General features: G+C 32.7%; 2 protein-coding genes across 3 annotated transcripts in view; one reads left to right on the top strand and one right to left on the bottom strand.

Annotated features, from left to right (window-relative positions):
* LOC143199628 (diuretic hormone receptor) overlaps positions 1–18,863 on the top strand; it is a 131,735-nt gene extending 112,872 nt beyond the window's left edge. The window contains exons 9-11 of one of the 2 annotated variants that reach the window (XM_076409573.1): positions 3,025–3,191; positions 13,096–13,624; positions 17,656–18,863. In XM_076409573.1, coding sequence (XP_076265688.1) covers positions 3,025–3,191; positions 13,096–13,564 — 636 coding nt within the window. In that variant the 3' untranslated portion in view covers positions 13,565–13,624; positions 17,656–18,863. The remainder of the gene's footprint in view (positions 1–3,024; positions 3,192–13,095; positions 13,625–17,655) is intronic. The other variant, XM_076409574.1, reaches the window with a different exon arrangement.
* LOC143199634 (uncharacterized) lies at positions 618–2,072 on the bottom strand. The gene is made up of 3 exons (XM_076409580.1): positions 1,851–2,072; positions 1,204–1,340; positions 618–820 (listed from the first exon to the last, which is right to left on the bottom strand). The coding sequence occupies exons 1-3, from the start codon at positions 2,024–2,026 to the stop codon at positions 702–704; spliced, it is 432 nt and encodes a 143-aa protein (XP_076265695.1). The 5' UTR covers positions 2,027–2,072; the 3' UTR covers positions 618–701.
* Positions 18,864–19,038: the final 175 nt, after the last annotated feature.

Below are 19,038 nucleotides of genomic sequence, written 5' to 3'. Positions count from 1 at the left end.
CTTTGAAACATCTCACTGCTAATGACGTGGAAACTATTATTTACCATTAGCTAAGTCGATATATACAGGAGAATTAGTTATTTAAGAGGTTTGAATATATTTCTTGTTTACCAACAACTCTCGTAAATAAATTATACCGATATCAGTACGTTACGTTGGTATATAATCGCTCCTGGAAATACCATAACAGGATTCATTAATAATTCTTTCGACTGAATCGAACTAAACATTATGAATCACATTATTTGCCCGAATTATAACTCGATTACTCAACTTATCGTTCACAATCTCCCTATTCGATTCAGCACCATCGGAACATTTCCTAAACACAAAAAATGTTCCGAAGACAGTGTTTTAAAACACCCACTGCTAGTAATAATTTGCCACTTTCTGTAAATGCCGTCACCGGCTCCAAACTAATGGCATCCTTGGAATCCTTCGACAGCAATGAACGTGTCACGCCGTTTTTGGAGAGTAAAATCACAGAAAAAATTATATTTCAAAAAAGGACATTCGCGCAAAATAAAATTACTGTGACTAAAGTCTTACTATTTTTTGATTATAGTAATATATCATTCTGAATTAGGAAATAAAGGGCGGGTAATAAATACACTTAATATTATATAATAATGTATTACAAAATAAAATGTTTATAACTTAATTAATGATAAAAATGAATTCAGCATGCTGAAAGCTATATTTCAATGACGTTTATTACCGAACAGCTGCCTCAAGATCTTACATCTACCCTCTATACAAGTCAGGCCAAATTTACAGACACCATAGTTGGGCTCCTCCGGGGTACATTTCTCATCAAATTCTGAAATAAACGACATTAAATATATTATAATCGTTCGAATTCATTTTTAGATCTGAAACAACGAACAAACAACGACATAGCAAATCAAATAATTTTAATAAAACAATAAGGTTTAATTTCACGCAAAATTACAAAGAGTGCATCAGAAATTGACAGAGCTATACCAATAGCAGAGTACGAATGTATTGAATTAAAATGTCATTGATACCGTCAGACCACGGCACCATTATTTCTCGATATATCTACTTGTCTCTAAAATGAAAAATAATAGTAGATTTAAAAGTAAAGAAGGTTAAATGGCAGACAAACTTCTTGGTTCGGTGATCCAAAAGCCAAACTAAAACTTATCTTTGAACTTGTATGTAATATTAAAAAGATCTCACCCAGTACATCCTTGCAAACTTTACAACAGCCACAGTAGTCTAGGGTAGTAATTTGTCCTCTTTTGCAAATTGGATTTTTTTCTTTACACACCAAATCTTTGCCACAGGTTCCACAAGGTCCACTTCTGGGCTCCTTGCTGCAAAAAAATTCTAGATATATAGTTTTCACATTTAACCATTAATAATACTATCATCCATACAACGCTAACACTTCTATAATTTGGTATATCTCTTTTATATATATATATATATATATATATATATATATATATATATATATATATATATATATATATATACTAAATCAGTATCACTAAAAATATACGGCTATCTATTAAGATAACTCGAAATTACTACTTCTCCAGAATTATATTTGATCGAAAAAAAGGAAAGCTAAAACTGATTCGTTTGTTTGTTAAACCGTTGCATTGGCCAAACTCAATAATTTCAAGATATGAACTTTGGTTTAAAGGTGCAATGTGGAAAATAACTAAAAAATAAGTTTACATTAATTTGTGACGAATAATGAAAAATAATATCGTTATTAAAAATAATCAAAAAAATACATATTTATGGATTTGAAATTGTAAAAAAAAACAACAAAATATATAAGCGCTACAAATATAGAAAAACTACATTACTCTTACCTGCACAATTGACAACATCCACATTTATCCCAAACCAAGTGTTGACCGTCAGGGCACCTATCAGGAAACGGTTTACACTCGGTATCCAAACACGAAACCCAAGGATCGCATTCCGGTGCAGGTTTAAGAGCCTGACAAACAAACACGCAAGTCGCGAATACAATTAAACTTCTCATCTTAACGGCGCCAAGTACTTTCGGTCACTACGCCACGATAAAACCGATATCTCCCTTTTATAACGAACAACACAACCTTATTTTTGCATAATTTCTGATGAAATCCTAGCATATAAACAATAAAACCTCGATAGTGTTACGATTTGCAATCGATATTAAAAGGAATATCAACAAAACAAGGTTATTTACAGTGATATTTGTTAATACGAGGTAAAACGATAATGATTCACAATAATTTCGATAAAAACCCTTTCCCGTCATAATTTAATTGTTAATAATGCCGGTAAACCTTAAATGTTTGGTTATGTTCGTGGTATTGTCAAAAATGACAAACAATCCCAATCGTGAACAAGACATTTATTTTTCCAGGGCGAGAACATCAAATTAGCCTCGGAACGGTCCAATTTATCTCGAGTTAGACAACCAGACAAACCGCAAGCTCATTTTAGAGCTTACGTGCTCATTCGCGTAACGTTATCAACGCGGCTTCTCCCGGAATATACTCAATACGTTACACGGGCTTATCGTTTAGTAGATTAGGGATAGACGCCAACAGGGTCTATAAAGTTGTCTGGTAGGATTCGAAGTTGTTCCATGGCCGACTTTGCGCTTTCTTACAAAATAATAATGTACGGTTCTACTTTCTCTGTAAGTTTATCTACAAAACAATGATTAACTTTTGTATATAACATTCGGAGTTTTTGATTTCTATATAAACAAATATATATAGGGTTTTTAAATAAATTTTAATAAAAGCATTTATCAGAAAAAATTGGTAGCTGTGTACATAATTTTACTTGTAATTATCTAACTAAACATTAACATGACATAATTAATTAACAACATTTTCCTTTTAGTAATTATCTCTTACTGATCGGTCTATAAAAATACCAATGCATTAGAGATTTTGTAAACCAAATAATTTAATTTATAAAAACTTTATATTATAACAGACCACTTAGCAAGATAACCTCACATTTATTATATTATATTTCTAGGGTTGTATGGTGACATTGTTCTACTGTTTCATGAACGCGGAAGTCCAGAACACGCTCAGGCACCATTTCCAAACCTGGAAGACCAAAAAGTCGTTGAGACAAAACCGATTACGGTCCAGCAGCCGCAGCAAAGACTGGTCGCCAAGATCAAGGACTGAGAGCTTAAGGTAGATATCTACAGATACGATACAAAATGTTTTGGCAGCTATTTATTAGAAACGGTTGCTTTTAAAAGATTTGGTGAAGGTGTAGGGTACTAACCATTGAAATAAAATTATTTTTCTGAACTATATAAACTCAATAAATACTGTAAGTACCGATTTTTATCAATGAGAAATATATATGTGTATATATATATATATATATATATATATATATATATATTGTATTCGCCCAGATAATAAAACAAAATAGAAAAAGTTTCTTGTAAAGATCTAAACTTTCCTTTGTACCTAACTAACAAAAGGATCTAGAAAAACTTTTCTATAGTGTGGAATGGAACCACACTGAACTAAAAGCTTGCTATATAAAGAAAAATAAACGATTTTATATAGGTTTCGTTATAAAACTTATGCTATAATAAGAAACATTCGAGCAATGTAATGACTTTGATATTGGATAAAATACTGAATATATCACGGACTTCATTTCGAATATTCCTATTTTTAAAGTTCATACTGTCACTATTGGAAAGCGGTTATATTTAATAATTCATAGAAGAGTTATAATCACACCTAAAAAAATAGTATAATAATATACGTAAATCTAGATAGGCAACTACACATTACAAAGAAACAAACAAACTGTACAATGTGATAATGCCTAATTAAATGTACATGCGCACTTAAATAACATTAAGAACATTTCATTTTAGTTTGGATATATATACGTTTTTATTGTTTAAATGCTCATATTTCAGTGACAAGTACATTTAGTTAACTATATTGTTTACATTATTATTTAAGCTATTTTTATTTAAAACGGCTCACTTTATAATTAGTGAAAATGACAGTTGAAAATATTTTAAAATTTTTATTCGTATTTTAATTACCTTTTACAATGAATTTTGTACTGGTAATATATATTATATTAACATTCACTTATTGGGATTAATTTACACAAACATAATTTGTTATCTCGGCTTCGCTATGTATATATTTTTTCATTTTTTTATTACCAATAAAAAACTAGTATTTGAATGAATTTTATCAAATTCTTACAATCGTTTATAATATATTTATAATGAAGTAAGAATATTACCATAAAGTTAATATAACAGTAAGAGGGCCCCGGTGTGCATGTTCATTGGCCAGAACTGCTCATGTGCATTTATTTTAAATTAGCTTGACAGATTTCACTTGCACAGAAGCAATTTTTAGGTTAATTTTATATTTACCGGTAATTTCTTGAGGTAATATAATTATTTGTTATTTTATATTGTAGTCTAAGCTAGATAAAAGTTGTGGGCTTATAAAGTGTCATGTTTAGAGTAAATGCGCATGAGCAGTTCTGGCCAATGAACACGTTCGTTTGGGCCCTTTTACTGTGGCCTATATAATAAGTAAGTAAACATAACTTAAGATGTAAATTATCGAAATGCGCATGCTCAAATGAATCAATTATATACTATATATATTTATTGTTTGTTTTTCTGTAGTGTGCAAGAGAAAGAGGTTAAGGATGTCAACAAAACCTCCTGTGGTGAAGTAAATAAAACATATGCCATATAATGTTCACGAAATTATTCTAGTTGTTTAATTATTATTGATTATAAGAATTAATAGTATTTTTTCGGAAAATGGAGAATCAATATTTACATTGAGACCCTCTGACAACTACTGACGAACTGTCATTTCTTCCAATGTTGAACGCCTAATCTGATTGTACTATAAAGCACAATATTTAGAATGCTTAATGAGTTTAACTGGCTGGATATAACCATTAATTCCTTCCATGTATCATCCATAAAATGTCGATGTAATATTTGACCTAAATAATGTCAGGAGAATGATTAATACAAAGGGTGACTTTATTGACGGTTATGGGAATGGGCTTCCGGTCTCTCCATACAGACTATTTATAGAAGCTTCCAGTTAATGCTTATAATGGAGTATTTTCGCCTTAAATGCGTTGTTAATCATGCTGCAGATATTTTATATTGGGAACTATTATCGAGTTCCTCGATTTATTAACCCTATACGACGTGAATAATTATTATGTGCTCAGGCGGGTTTTCAAAAATAGCTCAGAGGTGGTTTTAAATCCAGATATATTGGCTGAGGTATTTTAGATTACTAGATTATGTTTTAGACCACTTCTTCATCGTATTTTGAGGTTTGGGTTTTTTGACAGTAAAACCATAAGTTATAAACATAGATGGCGATCTCCCATATAAAAACTGTGTTTAAACTATGCGCTTCTAAACCACAGAGAGCGCCACAAGCGAGAATATTTTTAGTGGGAAATTTAAAATATATATTTAAATTAACTTTTTTTATTTATGAAAATATATGCGTAATAAGACCAATATAACAGGTCAATTGAAAAGTCCGCGGCCTACCATAGTAAAACACACTTTTTTGCAAAATTACTTTTTTTTATTCAACATAATTCGCTTCAAGGTCGATACATTGATTAAACGACCTTCCAACTTTTCGATACCATTTTTGTAGTACGATTTGTCCTTTGCCTTAAAATAGGCCAGTTTCGTCGATAACCTCTTCATTCGACGAAAATTTCTTCATATGGAGCATTCTTTTGAGATCCAATAACAGGAAATAGTCGCTGGGGGCCAGATCTGGAGAATACGGTGCATGTAGGAAGCAATTCGAAGCCCAATTCGTGAATTTTTGACACGGTGCATTGTCTTGGTGAAGCAGCACTTCCTTTTTCTTCAAATGCGATTTTCGGCGATTTCGTCCTTCAAGCGGTCTGATAACGCTATGCAATAGTCGTTGTTGATGGTTCTTCCTTTTCAAGGTAGTCAATGAAAATAATTCCATCACGCATCCTAAAATACAGACGCCATAACCTTGCCAGCCGACTGTTGCGTTTTCCCACGCTTTGGAGCGGGTTCATCGTGTGTAATCCACTAGGATGCCTGTCGATTGGACTTCGGAGTGAAATAATGGGGCCATATTTCATCCATTGTCACATATCAACGCAAAAACTCGGGTTTATTACGCTTAATCATATTCAAACACTACTCCGAATCATCAACTCGTCGTTGTTTTTGGTCAAAAGTGAGCTTGAGTGGCATCCACTTTGCACAGAGCTTTCTCATACCTAAATATTAGTGAATGATATGATGTACACGTTCAGTTGATATCTTTAGAGTGTCTGTTGTTTCATTCAGTTTCAATTTACGGTCATTCACAAACATTTTGTGGATTTTTTAAATGTTTTCGTCGGTAACAACCCCTTTTGGGCGTCCACTGCGTTCACCGTCTTCGGTGCTCATTTCACCACGTCTTAACTTAGCATACCAATCCTTGATGATTAATTTTCTTGGGACAGTGTCCGGAAACTCGGCATCAAGCCAATTTTTTACTTCAACTGTATTTTTTCCTTCAAAAAGCAATATAATCAACACGCCAAATTACTTTTTATCAATTGTTTTCACAATATCAAAAGTTGCTTTACTCAAAATGCTATAATTCACAAACTAATAATCCGACAGCTGCCAAATTTATACCCGCATCTTTTGAGGATTAGGGCTAACTAAAACACATATGGATTTAATACTAGTAGCGCCATCTATGTTTCAGGTCGGGGACTTTTCAATTGACCTGTTAAATAACATTTAATATTCAAATACTAAATCATCAAAAAGAGTATCTAATCTGACAATTGACATTGTTACTAGTGGTTGCTGACTAACTTACAATTTGTCTTCACAATAACTTAAATCTACATATATTTCTAGGAAAACCCATCGGTCGTATCTTAATCTCTAGGGTAATAATATCCATTTATTAACATAAGCATTTTAGGTTCAACAAAAGTTAAATTTTATTATTTATAACAATAAGCTTAGATTAGATAACTATCAACAACATAACCTAAAAATATCTATTCCATATATCTCGGTTCCATATTCTACTATTCATCACATAGAAGCTTTAGTTAAACACACGGTATATTATTTCAGTTCAATTTGGAAATCCTTTTTTCCCGACTTTAACAAAATGTATATAAGGGTTAGTAAAAAAAAATCTTAAAATATTATAGTTGAAATAAAGGATGGGCCGTACTATACCAGACTAGTACTAGTACTATGTACTAGGTACTAGACTTCACTTTTATTTGGAAACATAACATTCGAGCTCTTAGCTACAGAGTTTCGAAGGCTTAATGAGAGAGTATGTGAATATGAGTATGAGTATGAACATATGTCCTGCAAAAGACACCTGTCACCTAGCGATTTCTTTTTATGGGAGTAGAGGCTTCAATAGGGGGACATCTTGACGTAATATGTTAAAGGTTTGTTGCGGCCCAACCTTTATTTTATTAACTACATTTCATTGATTAATTTTATCGGTAAAATAACTGACGATTGGTTTGATTTTTGTTTCTAGATCTCAAGTATATGAAGAGATTGTGATGTAAGTCATATGTGAAATGTAGATATCTTTCCTTCTTTTACGAATAGTTTGCGTTTGATGTTTGGTTCTTTTTATTATTTTACTCTCTAAATTTTTTGTTATTCTGTATTAATTTTGTGTGACATGTATAATATAGTAATTATTCCAAAGTGTTGCCGGATTTTATAAAATGTATCTATGTTAGTAGTACGAATTAATATGATCTCGCAATTGTGCATTTTTATTTCCAAAAATGAAACAAAACCATATTCGGAAGAAGCAGTGTCCGACAAATAAGACGTATTTGGCAATGAGAGTGAACGTTGTCATCATATAAATGAATAACTTTTCATATTTTCTCGTATTCTCGTTATTTTTTATCAAAAAACACTCTTGCTTTTAACTTGGATATTCATAAACTGGTGCTTCCAATTGTTTGTCTTCGAAATGTTTTGGTTCATAGTAAGAATTGAGGATTCTTTTATAATATTCCTGTGCTTTAGAAGTATTTAGGAATATTCTAATGTATTTAAAATTTCTTCGCCGGCGACAGATGAGGTACAAGGGTCTACCATGCGCACTAAAACTTGATGGTGCCACCTTGCTAGTTCTAACAAATTATATGTATATTTCATAAATAGAATATATAAAATACAACATAAAATATACAAAAAAATATGTAATGTTATATGTAAAACAGTACATATTTTCGTGAATTCTCAGATTAACCTAAAATTTCCAAAACTCAATTCTTTTAATAAAAATTTCATCTATAATACATTAAAATTTATTTCAAAAACTTTATAAAGATATGTAATTATAAAATAACTTTTATTATAGAAAAAATGAAAATAAAATAATATGTAAGATAATAAGTATAATTTATTTACCAATATGTAGACGTAACAATAACAAACCAAAGTTATTGCACACATTAATGTGTATGTATGATTGTCTATATATTTATATATAGGCTATATTAATGAGTAGTTTTAATTCACTTTCACCTTGAGATGTAGATGTAGATGCACTGCAATTTTTACCAACATAAGTACCTCCAACCTTAGTGTTATATTTTTATTATATTCTTCAAATATACGTATAATCCTCAAGAACTGACAACGTTGCAAATTCAAATCCTCGTGCGTATGCCAGGATTCTCCGAATACAGTTAACCAATGAAGATGTCCGCAAAAGCTTCAATATATTTTATTTCCTATATATTTTACATATATGGAAGAGATATCAAAAACGATTTTTTTTTCAACCAATGAAGATATTTTCCAGACCTGGTGCATTTTTATATATCCATCGATATGATTTCATTAGATAAGTACAATATTTTTGTGATTCCATGGCCTGAAAATCAACAGAGGTCATGAAAATATTTTGTATTAGTATTTTAAATATACTAATTCTTAACGGGATGAAAAAAAATCAGTAAAAAAGAAGTAACACATTCAGCACTTTTATTTCTAATTCAGGTATTATTAAGTTATGATGTACCCAACTCTTCAACGACTTTTAAATGACAGCCGTGTAGTGCCTATTGTATTATTCAATTGTTCTCGTAGCGTTTCAAATTAAATTTGATGTTTTATTAAATACTACAAACAATAACAGATTTCAATAGTCAGCATTTGCCGTTATTTAATAATGCACACAGACCTCTAACGGTAAAAAAAAATCGTGTAAAAAACATTATGTCATATCGACGAGAGTTTTTACGCAATATCCGGACCGGACGCTAGTAAATAGAATCATATTTCCAATTTTAATATCGATTGGTATCCCGTAAACTCGATTTTAATACTCTCAATGCAATATTGTAAAAAAATAAACGTGGACCATAGTTTTCAATCAATTTATTGTAACATGTTTTAGTTGTTTTTATTGTTGCCTATGTTGGGTTTTAATTGTAATTGATTTAAGGTAAATTGGTAGGTTCCGATATTACCGATAATTGAATGAATGAAATATTACAAGAAAACAACATGCTTAATGTATTATTCAATTTAGTGCTTACTGCGTTATTGTTGTTTTGATAAATTTTAAAATCTCTTTTAACTAACGAGGGTTTATCTGGAGTGGAATTACTGTTTAACGTGGGCTCCAAACCACGGTCCTTGGCATTAAGCTTATCGACTGGCCAGTGGCTAATTTACAAGCCATCCCAAAACCATCCGGTCTTACCCGTCCTGGTTACTGGCGGGAGAGGCATAGTCATTCCTAGGATTTTTCACTGTTGTCTATAAATACATTTACAATTACAAACACAAATATAAAGTATATCAATGCCTCAGCAGGTTTCGACTATCACAACAGTAGGAGGACCGTCCTGTCTCCTTAACCACAGTACCACGAATCCGGTTTTTAAAAATATTTCTCACAATGATGTGTCATTGTTTTCAAAATAGGCTTCAAGTTTGACAATCACATATATATTCTTGATTTATTATGATTATTTTTTTACAGAAGAATATAACAGGTCAATTGAAAAGTCCCCGGCCTATCATAGTAAAACACATTTTGGAAAAATTAGTGTTTTATACTCAACATAATTCCCTTCAAAGGTGATGCACTGATTATAGCGCCTCTCCAACTTCTCCATACCATTTTTGTAGTACCATTTGTATTTTGCTCCAAAATAAGCCTCAGTTTCGGCGATCACGAAAATTTGCTCCTAGCGAGCATTATTTTGAGATCTGAGAACAGGAAATAGTCGGTGGGGGCCAGACCTGGAGAATACGGTGGATGAGGAAGCTATTTGAAGCCAAATTCATGGATTTTTGCCATCGTTTTCACTGACTTGTGACATGGTGCATTGTCTTGGTGAAGCAGCACTTTCTTTTTCTTCAAATGCGGCCGTTTTTAGGCGATTTCGTCCTTCAAACGAATTGTTATAATTAACATATAGAGCTTCGACCACTGGTATATTTATAGATCACTAGTATATTTATATATGTAAATAAAACCAATGCCTAAGACATTGAAATGTATGTCTTAAGTCAAATAATCTTCCAAAAAAATATACGAATTTTGGTGAAAAATAAATGAGACTACTTTTTCTGCCATAGTTAAAAAACCTGACAGGTTTCTCATTTAAATCTTTTTTAAATGCTAAATAAAGCTATTAATATTAAAAAAAACAAAACTGGCACAGCTATATGCATAGATATATTTTAAAATTTTGATATACGCCATTTAAATATTAATAATGCAACACGGGATATTTTTTAATGTTAAACGAAGAAGTTATGTTTTATTTTTATTTCTAAATATATTGGCGCTAGTTTTTTACTCTACACGGATACATTTTGGACAATTTCTTGAGTTTAATATTCATTTTCAACGACACATTTATTGATATTTTGAAAATATACAATTTTTTTTAAATTATACTTGAAGTAATATTTTTGGAGATAGATTTCTTCGACTTTTTCTGATAAATTAAGTATCTATTAAAACCATTTAACGACCAGCGATGTTGCTTTTTTTTCAGACTAATATTTCACTATTTATTGTTTTAAAATAAATTATATTTATTATAATATTATCATATAATGTTTTTATTGTTTTATAAATAACCAAGAAAGGTTTTAATATTCGATTAATACTTAACTTTTTTTAAGTTTGTAGTATAGGCTTTTTAAATATTTTAATGATTACTACATATAAATCCCCATATATAGATATAATTGATACAATCTGGCAACGTTGAAAACTAAAACAGGTTTTTGAAATATTTTGGTAGCTGTGCTACCTCGTCAAATGGTTTGTGTTGTCACCTGTCGCCAAAAGAATGAGTAAAAAGTGGTTTCAGTCCCCATACTTTTTAGGATATAACAAATATTAAGACATTCTGTGTCCATTTTTTTAATGAATAATTATGCATTTTAGGTTCATATAAAATTAAACTTCTAGACCAGAATACATAAATATATAGAACTAACTTATTAGTGAAAATTACAGTATTTATTGGGTTTTCTTGTAAATAGTAATCAAACCAACGCTGCTTGTTTTCTAAAAATATGTACTATATAACTTAGAACAGTATGGGATTCCTAAAATTCGCCTTAATCTAAACAAAAATTAACCAATTTTCCATTGTCCGATAATGAAATATTTTAAGTGTGGGAAAAAATTCTTAGCATTATTTTTAGTCATGTTTTGTTGTTGCAGTAAGATAAAGAATCAAATATGCCGCATTATTATGGATAGTATACTTGATTTTTTTAAAATAATTGACTGATTAACAAACAGTACTCATTGTCATTCTCGAAGTTTACGTGGGCACAGAAACACTGATTCCTTTGAGATAATCAAGTTACCATAGTATTAGTACCGACAAATCCATTGCACGCAGCTGGTTCGTCACTGGTGAAGATGTGGTTGCCTATTGAGTTGTGGCAATAAATCGCTGTCATTCCATAAGCCGCCACATATATCATGCAATCCGAGGGTATAAAGAATGAGAACTACGTCGAGTTTCGATACTTAAAATATATATGAATATATATATATATATATATATATATATATATATATATCCTACTTCGCGAGGTCTTAATATCGATCTTTTTCTATTCCAAATTTTTGATTACCACGAGAAAATCCAAGAGAAATCCAAAATCCCTAGACTTTTATATTTATATTCAAAGTTTGATACTTTATTTTAAAATTACTACTAAGGCTACCCTGATATGTCCGTGTGTGTACGGGGCTCAACAACCCAACCGATCTGTACAGACAATTTGACCTACCTCAGATCTTTCAGTCTAAGAAGGTTCAAGCGCTATACAGCACTCCATCGTTCATGAGGAACGAAACATCTACCTAGAGACAGATATTTAATTTGTGAAATGCTTCACGAACGTGCCCAGTATAAGGTTCTCCCTTGGAATATTTCAATCTCTTGATTAAGTCCCTACCCACGCACAATCCCACTGCGACAGTCCTAATTGCAGCTGTGTCTCGTACTAACCAGATCAAGCCATATCAGCCAAAGACCAATCGATTATAACTGATCAATATAGACTAAGAAAAATACGTATCTCCCCCTTTCCCCTATCCAACTTTCATCCCAACCTCCATCGATCTCGAATTAAATAAAAATAATATAAAATTAACCAGTATTTTCTGTTCCCCTGCTATTTCCCTTCAACAATAATAGTTGTGACTACTTAAGGAAAAACAACATAACGTACATTTGCTAAAAAAATACTTCAATTAACGCCATCTATCGGGCAAACGCTACGATTTTTTCCCAGACAACAGCTGTTTTATTTGTATTAAGTGAGGTTAGGATATGTTTGTCGTCACTAAACATTTCGTTTTGTAACAATTTCATCGATTATAGAAGAAATCGACGATTTTAGATCGTTTAGTATTAGTGTAGAGGTTTACGCATAATCGCAATCAGCTTCTTGGCCTGTCCTATTCTAATTTTTGCATGTTTTTGCATGTTTGATGTGCCGCATTCACGCAGAATTACCGAATGCACCCTGGTCGGTGCCGACGAGGACCTCGACGACGACGACGAGCGACACTCGGCCAAACTGCGCGCCTCCCCCCTCAACCAGACCAAAGAGTCGCTGCTGCCCAACAGTCGCAAGGAGAGCTTCAGCCGCGAACCGCTGCTGCGTCGCTTCAGCAACGAGTCCGTCAACGTCGCCCACCAGCACTCGCACAACGCCCTCCATCCCGGCAGGAAGTGCAACAGCGACGTCCAGGTCAACAAGGACACCCTGAACCCGAACGCGGTGTTCTGCACGCAGCGCAAGGAGTCCCTGGTGAACCAGCCGCTGCTGGAGCAGAGCGAGGACTCGCCGACGGCGGCCGAAACGAAGATCGCGGATTTCGGCGGGTTGTTGTACCCCAGGGTGGCGGTGATGGTGGACGAGCGAGGCGCCTCGATCGTCGTGCCCTCCGGCTGGGACAAGGGCCGGGACGGTTAGAGGTGCGGGGTACGGGGGAAACTCTCGCTTCTCGCTTCTGCATGTCAGGAAACGGTAGAGGTATTTATTTAGGTACTTTTTAGCGGTGCTGTATGCTTGTGATTAACAATGCTTAGCGTAGACCATGTGCATTCATTCGGCTTCCCCCTATTTTCGAAATATTAGGTCTAACTCGAAAGTATGGTCTATCAAAAACAGCAGTGAACTCGCGTTATCTCAATTTATGACGTCAAAACGATGCAATGTTGCCGCATTTAACTTTGACATTTTACACATTTTAGTTTATGGTCTATCCAAAGTTGGTATAAACATACGTCATCAAAATTTATAACGCCAAAACATTGCAATGTTTACATACATAATAAATTTTTCTTTTCCAGCTCTGACTTTAGTGCAGTTTGGTTTTGACATATAACAAAATTCTAGTTGAAACAAAATAATGGATCAATTTAAAAGTCCCCGGCCTGATACATAGATGGCGCTATTAGAATTAAATCCATATGTTTTTTAGTTAGCCCTAACCCTCAAAAGATGCATGTTTGTGAATTATAGCATTTTGAGTGAAGTAACTTTTGTTAATGTGAAAAAAATGGATAAAAAGGAATTTCGCGTGTTGATAAGATATTGCTTTTTGAAGAGAAAAAATACAGTTGAAGCAAAAACTTGGCTTCATGCCGAGTTTCCGGACACTGCCCCATGAAAATCAACCATCAAGAATTGGTGTGCTAAGTTTAGATGTGGTGAAATGAGCACCGAAGACAGTTAACACAGTGGATGCCCAAAAGAGGTTGTTACCGACGAAAACATAGTTTTTGCATCGATATGTGACAATGGATGAAACATGGCTCCATCATTTCACTCTGAAGTCCAATCGACAGTCATCCAAGTGAACTGCACACGATGAACCCGCTCCAAAGCGTGGGAAAACGCAACAGTCGGCTGGCAGGTTATGGCGTCTGCATTTTGGAATGAGCATGGAATAATTTTCATTGACTACCTTGAAAAGAGAAAGACCATCAACAGCGGCTATTACATAGCGTTATTAGACAGTTTGAAGGATGAAATCGCCAAAAAACGGCAGCATTTGAAGAAAAAGAAAATGCTGCTTCACCAAGACAAGGCACCGTGTCACAAGTCAGTGAAAGCGATGGCAAAAATTCATGAATTGCTTCCTCATCCGTCGGATTTCCAGTTCTCAGATCTCAAAAGAATGCTGGCTGGGAAGAAATTTTCGTCGAATGAAGAGGTGATCGCCGAAACTGAGACCTATTTTGAAGCAAAGGACAAATCGTACTACAAAAATGGTACCGAGAAGTTCGAGGGTCGCTATAATCAGTGTATCACACCTGAAGGGAATTATATTGGATAAAAAAACCAAAATTTTGCAAAAAATATGTTATACTATGGTAGGCCGGGGACTTTTCAATTCATATATATATATATATATATATATATATATATATATATATATATATATATATATATATATATATATATATAGTTTATTTCAATATTATATAGTACATCCAAGGCATATATTATCGAATAAACTACAGATAATCATACAGCCACAATAATTTATAAGTTATAATTATCTTATTATATTTACATTGAACTCTTTTCCCACATTGAACACCGCCCATGAGGTAAAGTTCCAGGCTCGTTTTTCTGCGCTGGAGGCCTAATCTACATAATTAACAATTGTATATCTAACTCATAATGTATTTTGCTCTCATTAGAGAGCAATTTACCTTTTCACGTTTAGTTCTTGTTTCCTTTGATGGTGTATTTCCTTGTCAAGTCATTTTGATATTATTTTTTATTTCTTCTGCTACTACCTGTGTACACCATTCTTGGTCAGATTAATCATTGAATCCTCCCTAATGCATTTGCTATATCTGCAAAACAGTTGATATATTTTCTGATAGTTCGATATATTCTGAACAATTTCACACATATCTAATGTACATAAATCTTTCGCACTCTACAATAACATTTCCTACAGTTATTATATTTTAAATATATACTCATCTTTAGTTGTTTCCACTCTCAGCACCCTGTTTTGTCTTAGAAATAATCAACATTGAATTATAATCCCATAGTCAGAAAGTTTCAATTTCAATCAATCAATCTATCGAACGGTTGTTTACGATTCCATAATTTCTCAATTTCTTCTTCAATGTGTCTGGTCGAGGTCATAGACACCGAAGGTACTATTAATCTTCCTGTTTCCAGCATGAAGCACAATATATATGCAATAAATCATTAATAAATATTATAACAAATAAAACCTATTGAATTCCTTTTTCCATCAACTTTAGTTATAATAACACTATTTTTATTAACATTTTGCCATGAGTAACCGTTGAGTATATTGGTCCCATTCTGAAATATCCATGTCTCATCTAAATACACAAATTGAAATAACAAGTCTCTCCGTGTATTATCTTTATACTATTTAAATACTGTATTTCCTAACAGTGTTTGAAGTGATGACTTACATTTCTCAAAGAGCTGTATATCTCTTAAGTTTCCTATTGATACTTTCCGTACTAATCAGTTAACTCTGAAATAATTATATTAAATTATGTTTATATTAAAAAACTACTCACCATATGTAGATTCTTTCTTTCCGGTGAATCGAAAATGAAAAAAAATATATTCAATAAAAACCGTCACAAGTATTAACAGTATCAATGGCATATCTAAATCATTTTACGGGCAAAAATATCGTTCTTGTTCAAAGTAGCTGATTAGAGACGCAATGTGTTTCTGACTCTGATTATTAATAAGCAGCAATTTGAAGTGTATCAAAACAATCAAAATGCTAAAACATTAGCCTGTAGTTGTTATAACTAATGTTTTCAAGAATTTTGCAGACGTTTGGCAACCGGGCAACTTTTATAGGCTGATTCGTTTACATGTTCGAACTTATCAGATAGCATTGTATCTCTTTTTAACTAGGATAAATTGGGAAGGAAAATATTATTTAATCTTAAAACTAATTTATAAATTGCAATAGGTAATACATTAAACCACCTTAATGAGGAGTTCACTGTTGTGTAGACTGTATGTTGTGTCATCCCCCTACGGGGAGAAGTACGGTGAAATATAAATCACCGTGAACCTGTAATTCTTTTTGTCGAGGAAAATTCGCTCGTCAAATCTCTACCCGTGTACTCTAGCGACCTTATCCCCCTAAAATTGCCGGTACTAGCAAACCCCCCCTCCCCAAGAGTCATTGATACTTACCAAACATTTAGCTTAACAAGCAACCAGCTTAAGACTAAATCATACAAAAAAATACATTCCAATAAAGTAATACAAAAACAGGGATTCCTTCTCATATGTATGTTCCGTTTCTACCGCTCAAAGAAGACTACTTACGAATTCAGTTAAATACTACGGTCAACTGATTACCAGTCAACCCTCCGGAAACCCAATCCGTCATATTCCATCTCCGCAAAGACATTCAAATCACCGTGCAGTTGAAGAAGTCACCTCAGCCTCCATTTCTATCGAAGATTCCTGCCCGCTCATTCGTAGGAACAGAAAATAGTTTGTCATCATCAAAGTTTGGCTCTACAGGCCGTTAATCTAGTCCGCACAGTTGTAGGGTTCGAACTAGTGCTGGTTCATTAGTATCGTCGAAATGGAAAGACTTCAAGTAGTTCAAAATACATTTCTCAAGTAATACTGGCAGGAAATTCCACGCAGACCCATCCCAATCCAAAAAATCCCCATATTATCAACAAAATCAAACAAATAACCTCAATTCTATAATAACAAGAAAATCGATCAACTGATATTTCAGAACAAAAACTAGTACAAACACTTGTCCTAGTTATATAGCCCCTATACTTCTGGTTCCTTCAGCCCAGTAGAAACAGAGTACTTAATATTTAATATGTTTGCTATTTATAGATGTTTCGCTTCTATAATAGTACAACTAACAATAGTTAACAGATCACATATATAATACATTGCTTTGTATAGCATTCCAATTGATGACGTGTAATTTGATATAAATAATAAAAACAACAGTATATACACGCATAGATATTGACGTGTAATAATATTGCCTGTTTTAGACTTTACACCCAACCCACTAATTACTACCATAAACGTGAGTCCTGCACGTCCGAAGTCACCACCACTACCCTAGTGACCGTCAATGGTGGACCACAAGGACGCAGTCCCTTCCTACAGCCGCCCAGACAAAGCTATGGAGGAAACGTTTAAAAAACCTCCTTTTTTTCATAGCTCTGTACAGTGTAAACTGATAACTGTCCTATTAATATATTCTTGATAGAATAAAAAATCTATCAAACCATATCATGCCAGAAATAATAATAAATTTTACAATAAACAAAAAAAATTAACTCAATTGTTCTTCGTATATAATGTCAAAAAATAAACCAACGTTTTAACTATTTTCTAGTCCAAATAATAAAAATGTCTTTATGTATGCAACCAAACAAACAATTAATCCAATTGTACACATATTCTAACACAAATATTCATCTGCGAAAATTGTTACATGTTAAAGGGCACAAAGTTGTAATAAATAAAAAGTTTACTTCTTAATGTTATCAAAGTAAAAACAATATATTTGAATGTTTCTATTCAAAGACTATGTACCTCCTTTATACCAAAGTTATTTAGTGTAAATATTATTACCATTAAAGCCTTTTTATAAATTTATCATTAGACTTAGACGAGCTAACCGAACCAATGTCACACAGTGGCGTGCGAAATCGTTCGTTTTTTGTTTCGAACGCTTCCGTGCGACCTTTATGTTTATAGTTTTCTCAGGCTGTATTTCTGTCAACAATTAGATTAAGCATAAAATGTTATTTCGGTCAAATCCCGTGTACGTTTACTTGGGAAAAAAACAAATATCGTATAATCTAGTAACCACCGAACTGTTGTCAATTCTGACAGTTACAGTATAAAAATCTGTGTACTAATACGAATTATACGGAATTTGAACCATGAATGTTTTTGTTTATACCAAGATAATGTGGCCTAAAGTTATAAACGTAATCCACGCCATCAATTTCTGATCTTAATCTATGTCTCCAAGGTAAACTTAAACATTAGTTAAATTTATATATTTTTTTATAAAGTTAAGAATAAGTAGTACAAAATCAATTTAATAATTTTTTGTTGATTTTTCATCGCAGGTTTATTGTTATGTACTGGTTATTAATTAGTTATTTTCGACCAATATTTGGTTATGTTCTGAAGATATATTGTAAATTTTTCTTTGAAATAAATAAATTTGAATTCCCTTAAATATTTTGTTTGATTTTAAAGGCATTTACAGGGAAATACTTATATTTAAATTACTTGTTTTGTCATATTCGTCCTTATGGGACTAACAGTTAAACCAACCAATAATATGATAGTGCCATTCTCATAGTTATGATATTGTCAAAAACACTAATAAAGTTAATACTATAGATATTTCC

This window comes from Rhynchophorus ferrugineus, unplaced genomic scaffold, assembly GCF_030347505.1.
Source record: "Rhynchophorus ferrugineus isolate W39M unplaced genomic scaffold, kcgeb_rfMv2 rfM7, whole genome shotgun sequence".
In the NCBI taxonomy this organism is placed as follows: domain Eukaryota; kingdom Metazoa; phylum Arthropoda; class Insecta; order Coleoptera; family Curculionidae; genus Rhynchophorus; species Rhynchophorus ferrugineus.
The sequence above is the reverse complement of the archived record's forward strand: the minus strand, read 5'-3'. Positions and strand labels throughout refer to the sequence as shown.

Coding starts and splice junctions, on each gene's coding strand:
- LOC143199634 (XM_076409580.1), bottom strand. CDS start 2,026: ATGAGAAGTTTAATTGTATTCGCGACTTGCGTGTTTGTTTGTCAGGCT. Junction 1,341..1,850: donor GGATGTTGTCAATTGTGCAG/GTAAGAGTAATG, acceptor ATTTTTTTGCAG/CAAGGAGCCCAGAAGTGGAC. Junction 821..1,203: donor AGTTTGCAAGGATGTACTGG/GTGAGATCTTTT, acceptor CGTTTATTTCAG/AATTTGATGAGAAATGTACC.